This window comes from Nycticebus coucang, chromosome 1 (assembly GCF_027406575.1).
Source record: "Nycticebus coucang isolate mNycCou1 chromosome 1, mNycCou1.pri, whole genome shotgun sequence".
Lineage (NCBI taxonomy): Eukaryota > Metazoa > Chordata > Mammalia > Primates > Lorisidae > Nycticebus > Nycticebus coucang.
The window spans coordinates 128,015,118-128,023,057 of record NC_069780.1 but is presented as its reverse complement, the minus strand read 5'-3'; the positions used below and the strand labels follow the sequence as shown (position 1 = coordinate 128,023,057).

Sequence of the window (7,940 nt, the reverse complement as noted above, 5' to 3'; positions counted from 1 at the left end):
CCGGCTCCGGCCTGCCCCCGGGCTGCCACTCCTTTCCCTGCGATGTCTCGCCGGAAGCCTGCGTCGGGCGGCTTCGCAGTCCCCGGCGCAGCCCCTGCTAGGCAAGCAGTATTGAGCCGATTTTTCCAGTCTACCGGAAGCCTGAAATCCGCTTGCAACCCCACGGGTGTAGCCGACCAGGCGGACTCCGGCTCTGCAGCGCCCCCAGCGTCCACTTTCCCGCCTCAGTTGCAGGTACATGTGGTGGGTTCAGTCTAGGTCGGGGCGGGGCCCTGGGAGAAGAGGGCGGGGCAACCTGGGGGCGGGGCGGGGCATGTGTTGGGGGCTGCTGGACAACCGGACCCAGCGGGAAGTGAGCTAGATGATCCGGCTGGATGAGAACTGGGCGGGCCGAGGGAAGGAGGGAGTGGGGAAATCCTGCTAGGTCCACGTACTTGGTTTGGGTCTGGATTTTTATTACCTCTGTTTGAAGTAATAGACTTGAGCCCAAGATCACGCAGGTTTTTACTGGCCGGCGTGAGCAGGGATTCATATCCCCTAACTCCCACTCTGATGAGGGGATGGGATCTGTTGGCGAGGGATGCATCTTTTAACCGTCCCTCCCTTTCCCCCTGGATTGATAGTTGGAGGGTTTTAGTTATTTATAGTTGCTGGATTGGGTGACGAGAAGAAAGCTTCTGTTAATTCTCCAGTTTTTAGTGGCAGCAGCATTGCTTAGTGTTTAAAATCACTATGGGTAAAGGCAGTCATACTGTGCAGTTCCCCAGGAACTACACTCTGTGTACTTTAGATTGTATTGTAAAGTCTGATACGCAGTTCGAGTGGATAAAGGCTCTTAAGATGGTATAAGTAGTTAATCACTGGGTCCTTCAACTGAATAAGTAGGCGTGCGTGTGTGTGTGTGTGTGTGCGTGTCACACACAAGGTCTCGCTCTGTCTTCCAGGCTGGAGCGCAGATCTGGCTCACTGCAGCCTCCAGCCCTCCCATGACTTTTTTTTTTTTTTTTTTTTTTTGAACTAGGGATACTACTACAGGGAAAAGCCCAAGGGCGAGCTCTTACTGGGGTTCCCTACACAGTATTCTCAAACTGAGGATGTGGAAGGGGATTGCAGATAGGCTTTTAGTCACCTAATGCAGGTGACAGCTTGGCTGGTTCAAAATATTGTTCCCCTCCTTTATATTTCTTCCCTAAAGTGATTTCTTCTTTCCTATCTTTGTTTTTTTGGGATGACCTACATTTTCATCAATTCAAGATTTTATTTTGCACCCATCATTAAGAGGGTATTTTGGTGAAGGACTTAAGTTGGTTTTTTTTTTGCAGTTTTCTTTTTTTAGCCGGGGCTTGGGTTTGAACTCACCACCTCTAGTATATGGGGCTAGTGCCCTACTCCTTTGAGTCACAGGTGCCACCCAGGACTTAAGTTTTTTGGCAGGTTTTATGCCAACAAAAATCTCATAATCTTATCCCATCTTTAGTGGTGAACATAGCCTTTTAAACAGGAAACAGTTAAATTACAAGTAACATTTAAAAAAATGATAGTAATCTTTTATCTATCTTTTCCCTCTAATTGGGTCTTTGCTAAATAGATATTTATGTTTTAGATATATTTTATTTAGCATATCTAGGATGATTCAGGTTTTATAATTTGAATTACCTGAAGGCTGATTGAGTAAAGAAAGGTAGCAACCTTGGTTTCAATTAGTTCTTTCAGGGTTTGAGATGCTGAGGCTGTAATCTCTAAGTCATCAGAATCCCCACCTTGTCTCTGCTGATGGTAAAAACAATTCACCTATAGACCTTTCAAGAGCTAAAAGTAGGTGATTCTATGAAAGATGGAAGGCAAGGAACTTGCTGTTAATCAGATGTAAGGTTTAAATTCCTTAACATACATAAAGCTTTCTTAGAATAGAGATAACACATCATTTTCTAACCTTCCTGATACAGGCTGCAGAAATTGACAGAAGTAAAAGGAGACCACTGGAAAATGATGGGCCTGTTAAAAAGAAAGCAAAGAAAGCCCAAGAAAAGGAAGGAGAAAGTGATTTGGTAATGTCTGGAAAAACTGGTGAGTTCTGGGCAGTGGTTCTTATCACCAGTCAAGGCTCTGTTATTCTTGAATTCTCTAGAGGGCAGAGGAGATTATTAGAAAGTTGTGTCTCTTTTCTGGCCTGGTGCCTGTAGCTCAGCGGTTAGGGCACTGGCCTCATACAAAGGGGGTCGTGGGTTTGAACCTGGCCGGGGCCTGCCAAACAACAGTGACAACTACAATAGCTGGGTGATGTGGTGGGCCCTGTAGTCCCAGCTACTTGGGAGCAAGAGAATTGTTTAAGCCCAAGAGTTTGAGGTTGCTGGGAGCCGTGAGGCCACGGCACTCTCTCTACCTAGGGTGACATAGTGAGACTCTCTCTAAAAAAAAAAGAAAAAGAAAGTTTCGTCTTTTTTCTTTGCTGTGAAAGGTCCTGATTGTGCCAGGGGATAGTGGCCCTTCTGTGGAGGTTATGTGGATGGTAGAGCTGCAGTTCTGTAATTTAGCTGGAGTTTTCTTAACTTTTCTCTTTTTTTCCCCTCTGGCTATTTCTGTCCTGATTATAAAAGTAAATATTCTCAATATAAACATTTCAAACAGTATAGAAAGTTAGAAGGTAGGTAGTGAAAGACCTCATAACCCATCCCTTTCATTGAGGCCTGCTTGCTAATCATTTGAGGTTCTATATTTTCTTCCAGATCTTTCTATTTATACACATGTACACATGGATACTCATGGACCCACAGATGAGTTTAATAATTATTGTGTTTTGGCTCTGTGACCATAGCACAGTGGTTACAGCACCAGCCACATACACCGAGGCTGGTGGGTTGGAACCTGGCCTGGGCCAGCTGAACAACAATGACAACTGCAACAAAAAAATAGCCGAGTGTTGTGGCAGGCGCCTGTAGTCCCAGCTACTTGGAAGGCTGAGGCAAGAGAATCCCTTAAGCCCAAGAGTGAGAGAGGTTGCTGTGAGCTGTAATGCCACTACACTCTACTGAGGGTGACATAGTGACACTATCTCAAAAAAAAAAAAAAAGAAATTATGTTTTACAGGTTGTGTTATACTATATATACTAATTTGGAACTATCTATTTTCACTTAACAGGACATTGTGAATACTTTTTAATGTATCAGGATGTGTAGCTTTACCTTTTTTTTTTTTTGCATGGAGCTTCTCTTTCAGTATACTAAAAGACACTGAATAAAAATCAGCATTCTTGAACTCCTGGATTTCTAGAGGTGTCTTGGGTATAGATGGTTAAGCAGACTTATCTCTAGTTTTTGGCCTTGGCGAATTTGTGATAAGGGAAGATAGGAAATCTCGTTTTTCATTATGCCCCAGAAATTATATAAAGAAAATGAGACAAAGCAAACAAAAAACCCAGACAATGTCCCAATTTAGTGAGACTCTCTTGTCTTTTTTTGTTGTTGTTGTTTTGTTTTTTGAGGTTCACCTTCGTTTTCATGAATTCACCAAGATTTTATTTTACTCATTTAAAGGGTATTTGGTAAAGGACCTTAAGTAAGTTTTTGGCAGGTTTCTGTCTGTCCAGTGAAGATATATGTAAGGTTTCTATCCTTTCATAAAAGGTTAAATTTAGATTTAGGATTAATATAAGCCTTAGTATGAATTAACTACAGGAATGGAGATGTATGGTGAAAGAGAACTAAATGTGACAGTATCTCATTCCTTTTTTCTAAAGGGGTCATGAGAAGAAGCATGGCTTAACGGGAATTTGCCATGTGCTGATGTTGCATTTTTGGGGCTTATTGCCTTTATTTGCTTCATGACTGCACAGACCTGTTCTTGAGGTCTATAGTGAATGAGCACCACTATTTAAAAAAAAGCCTACCATTGTTCTAGAACTTCTTGTAGTTCATTTATTTTTCCCAAGAACTCTTGCTCTCCTTTTATAGAGGAAGAGGTGAGTGATACATGAAGGGACTTGAGAATTACCAGTTAAGTAACTTAACCAAGGCCACATGGGACAGTTGAGATTGAAAGTTGTGAAAACAAGACAATAGACTTGGAATGTTGTCAAATTAGATTATAGATGGCACTCGGGAAGAAGGGAGAGGAGTATCCACTACTTGGAAGCTGGGTTACTACCTCAGTATTCCTTTTTTTTTTTTTGAGACAGAGTCTCACTATGTCGGCCTCGGTTGAGTGCTGTGGCATCACAGCTCACAGCAACCTCAAACTCTTGGGATTACGTGATTCTCTTGGGTCAGCCTCCCGAGTAGCTGGGACTACAGGCCCCCACCACAACGCCCAGCTTTTTTTTTTTTTTCTTGTTGCAGTTCTGGTTGTTTTAGCTGGCCTGGGCTGGGTTTGAATGCACCAGCCTCCGTGTATGTGGCCAGCACCCTACCCACTGAACTACGGGCACCACCGACTACCTCAGTTTTTTAAAGTAGCAGTTGTTAAGATCCAGTTCTCATACAGTTCACCCATTTAGCATGTACAACTTAATGACTTTTAGTATGTTCTCAGAATTATGTGACCATCATCAACATCAATTTTAGAACATTTTCATCACTCCCCAAAAGAAACCCTGTACTCTTAGCAGCCATACCCCAGTGTTTTCCATCCCCTGGCAACTGCTAATCTACCTTTTGTCTGTGGACATTTCTTATGGAGTCATGCAACATGTGCTTTTGCTCTTGCTTTTTAAAATCTGTTTTCTTTCACTTGTGTTATATTTCTAAGATTCGTCTATATTGTAGCATGAATCAGTACTTCTTTTTTAAAAAAAAATTAATTTTTTTATTGTGGTTAAATACACATAACATTTACCATCTTAACTGTTTTTTTTTTTTAATTAAATCATAGCTGTGTACATTAATGCTATTATGGGGTACAATGTGCTGGTTTTATATACAATTTGAAATATTTTCATCAAACTGGTTAACATAGCCTTTACGGCATTTTATTAGTTATTGTGTTAAGACGTTTATATTCTACACTTAGTAAGTTTCACATGTACCCTTGTAAGACGCAGTGTAGGTGTGGTCCCACCACCCATCCTCCTCCCTCCCCTCCCCTCCCTCTACCCTTTCCCGTCTTAACCATTTTTCAGTGTACAGGTCAGTAGAATTTAGTACATTTATATTGTTTCATAACTGTTACCACCATCCATCTCCAGAAATTATTTCTTCGTATAATTCTGAAACTGTACCCATTCAACAGTAACTCCTCATTCCTCCCTCCCCCTCAGCTCCTGGCACCTGCTATTTTATCTTCTGCCTTCATCTTTTTGACTATTCTAAAGTATATTTGTTCTCTTTTATTTCTGGATACTATTCCATTGTATAGCTCCACTTCACTTCTTAACTCTTCAATTTACAAGTTTTTTTTTTTTTTTGCAGTTTTTTTGGCCAGGGCTGGGTTTGAACCTGCCACCTCTGGCATATGGGGCTGGCGCCTTACCCCTTTGAGCCACAGGCACTGCCCTATAAGTTATTTTTTATACCTGACGTCCAATGGGGAAAGAAACTTACATTCACAAGCACACTTAACGTACATTTGAAAAGTGATCTAAATATGATTTTGAAAATAAGGGAATAATAATAAGATAAAATATACATTGGAAAGACATTCAAAATATATTTTTAGTATAAGAGATATTATGGTAAACAAGGTTAAATATATATGAGAAAAGTCATGTATTTTTAAAAAAGTCATAGTGTTCCTTCAAAGATTCTTAGCATTTAGCATGTGTGATATCAAGATTTTTAATTTTTATTTTGTATTTTTTAATTGTAGAGGGTGTTTTCCCTAATATGCCATTTTCCTTTGGCCGCTCTTAAGATTTTTCTCTTTTTTTTTTTTTGAAACAGAATCTCAAGCTGTCACCTTGGGTAGAGTGCTGTGCCATTCACAGCTCACAGCAACCTCACCTCTTGGGCTTAAGCGATTCTCTTGCCTCAGCTTCCCAGGTAGTTAAGATTTTCTCTTAATCACTGGTCTTCACACGTTTGATTTTGATAGACCTTAGTTTAGTTTTTAATATTTCTTTCTTTCTTTTTTTTTTTTTTAAGACAGTCTCACTTTGTCATCCTCATAGCTCACAACAACCTCCAATAAGTGATTCTCTTACCTTAGCCTCCCAAGAAGCAGGGACTACAAGTGACCGCCACAATGCCTGGCTATTTTTAGAGACAGGCCTAAAATGCCTCGGCCTCCCAGAGTGCTAGAATTACAGGCATGAGCCATTGCGCCTGGCCTCATATTTATTTCTTTATTTTTATCGTCTTTGGAACTCATTTGAAGCTTCTTGGGTCTACAGGTTTATAGTTCTTAATCAACTTTGGAAAACTTTTTTGGCTGTTATTTTTGCAAAATGTTTTTTATATCCTCCTTTTCTCATCTCGTGAGAGTTTATTACTGGAATGTTACTTGTAATTATCTCTCAAATCAATGAAACTCTTTTCTTTTATTTTCCAGTTTTATTTCTCCTTCTGCTTCATTTTGAATAGCTTCTACTGCTGTTTTCAAGTCCAGTATTTTCTTCTGTAGTGTCTATTCAATGAAATGTTCATTTTAGATATTATACATTTCCTCTTTAAAAGTTCCATATTTAATCTGCCAATTCTCTGTATGAATTACATCTCTGTAAAGCTTTAACAGAAAAAAAAATCTTCTTTTGCTCTTCTTTTTGTTCAAGTTTTTCTTTGCATTGTTGATGATTTGGAGCATATTTATAAAATGTGTTTTCTTATCTTTATGTACTAATTCCACCATCTTTATCATTTCTGGGCCTGCATCCTTGATTGATTTTTTTTCTACTCTTTTGCGTGTCTAGTAATTAATTGGTTGGATCATAGATATATTGAATTCTGCTGGATTATGTATTTCTTTAAAGAGCATTGGACTTTGTTCTGGCAAGCAGTTATATTCCTTGTAGATTAGTTTGATATATATATATATATATATATATATATATATATATGTATATGTATATGTATATAGATCGATTTTTTTTTTTTTTTTGAGACAGGGATTATAGGGACTATGATGCCAGGGCCCTTGGTAGAGTGCTCTGGCATCATGGTTCACAGCAACCTCAAACTCTTCTGCTCAAGCAGTCCTCTTGCCTCAGCCTCCCAAGAAGCTGGAGTACAGGCGCCTACCACCACGCCTGGCTATTTTTAGAGATGGAGTCTTGTCTTGCTCTTGCTTAAGCTGGTCTTGAACTCCTGAGCTCACGCAATCCACCCGCCTTGGCCTCCCAGAGTGCTAGGATTATAGGCGTGAGCCACTGTGGCTGGCCCCAGTTTGATCTTTTTTTTTTTTTTTTTTTGTAGAGACAGAGCCTCACTTGATCGCCCTCGGTAGAGTGCCGTGGCCTCACACAGCTCACAGCAACCTCCAACTCCTGGGCTGAAGCGATTCTCTTGCCTCAGCCTCCCGAGTAGCTGGGACTACAGGCCAGTTTGATCTTTTTAAGGATTGTTTTTTAAACTTCAGAAGAGAAGGTCTATGGTAGCCTTTACTCTAGGACTAGCTTAGTCCCATTCCTAAGGCTTGACCTTTCTAGAGTTGGGAAGGGATACATAGTAGCAGTAGCACACCATTACAGACTATTCCTACCTTTTAGAGATAGCAGACGCTAATCACATTAATCAACATAAATGCAGTCTGTGCTGGATAGGGACATTTCATTCAGTGATGGATTGCACATAGGACAAGGTTCTCATGAGATTATAATATGTATTTTTATTACAACCTTTCTATGTTTAGGTACGTTCAGATGCACACTTACTATTGTGTTACAGTTGCCTGTAGTATTCAGTATAGTAACATGCTGTACAGATTTGTAGCCTAGAGGCAGTAGGATATACTATGTAGCTCAAATAGCTTAGATATGTAGGCTGTACCATCAGGGTTTGTGACGTTGGCACAA

General features: G+C 40.3%; 1 protein-coding gene across 2 annotated transcripts in view; it reads left to right on the top strand.

Moving 5' to 3' along the window:
• The first annotated feature begins 18 nt into the window (after positions 1-18).
• MSH3 (mutS homolog 3) overlaps positions 19-7,940 on the top strand; it is a 211,883-nt gene continuing 203,961 nt past the window's right edge. Inside the window, exons 1-2 of one of the 2 annotated variants that reach the window (XM_053587488.1) lie at positions 19-234; positions 1,947-2,067. In XM_053587488.1, the coding sequence (XP_053443463.1) occupies positions 43-234; positions 1,947-2,067 (313 nt within the window). In that variant the 5' untranslated portion in view covers positions 19-42. Of the gene's footprint in view, positions 244-1,946; positions 2,068-7,940 lie in introns of both variants that reach the window. The other variant, XM_053587499.1, reaches the window with a different exon arrangement.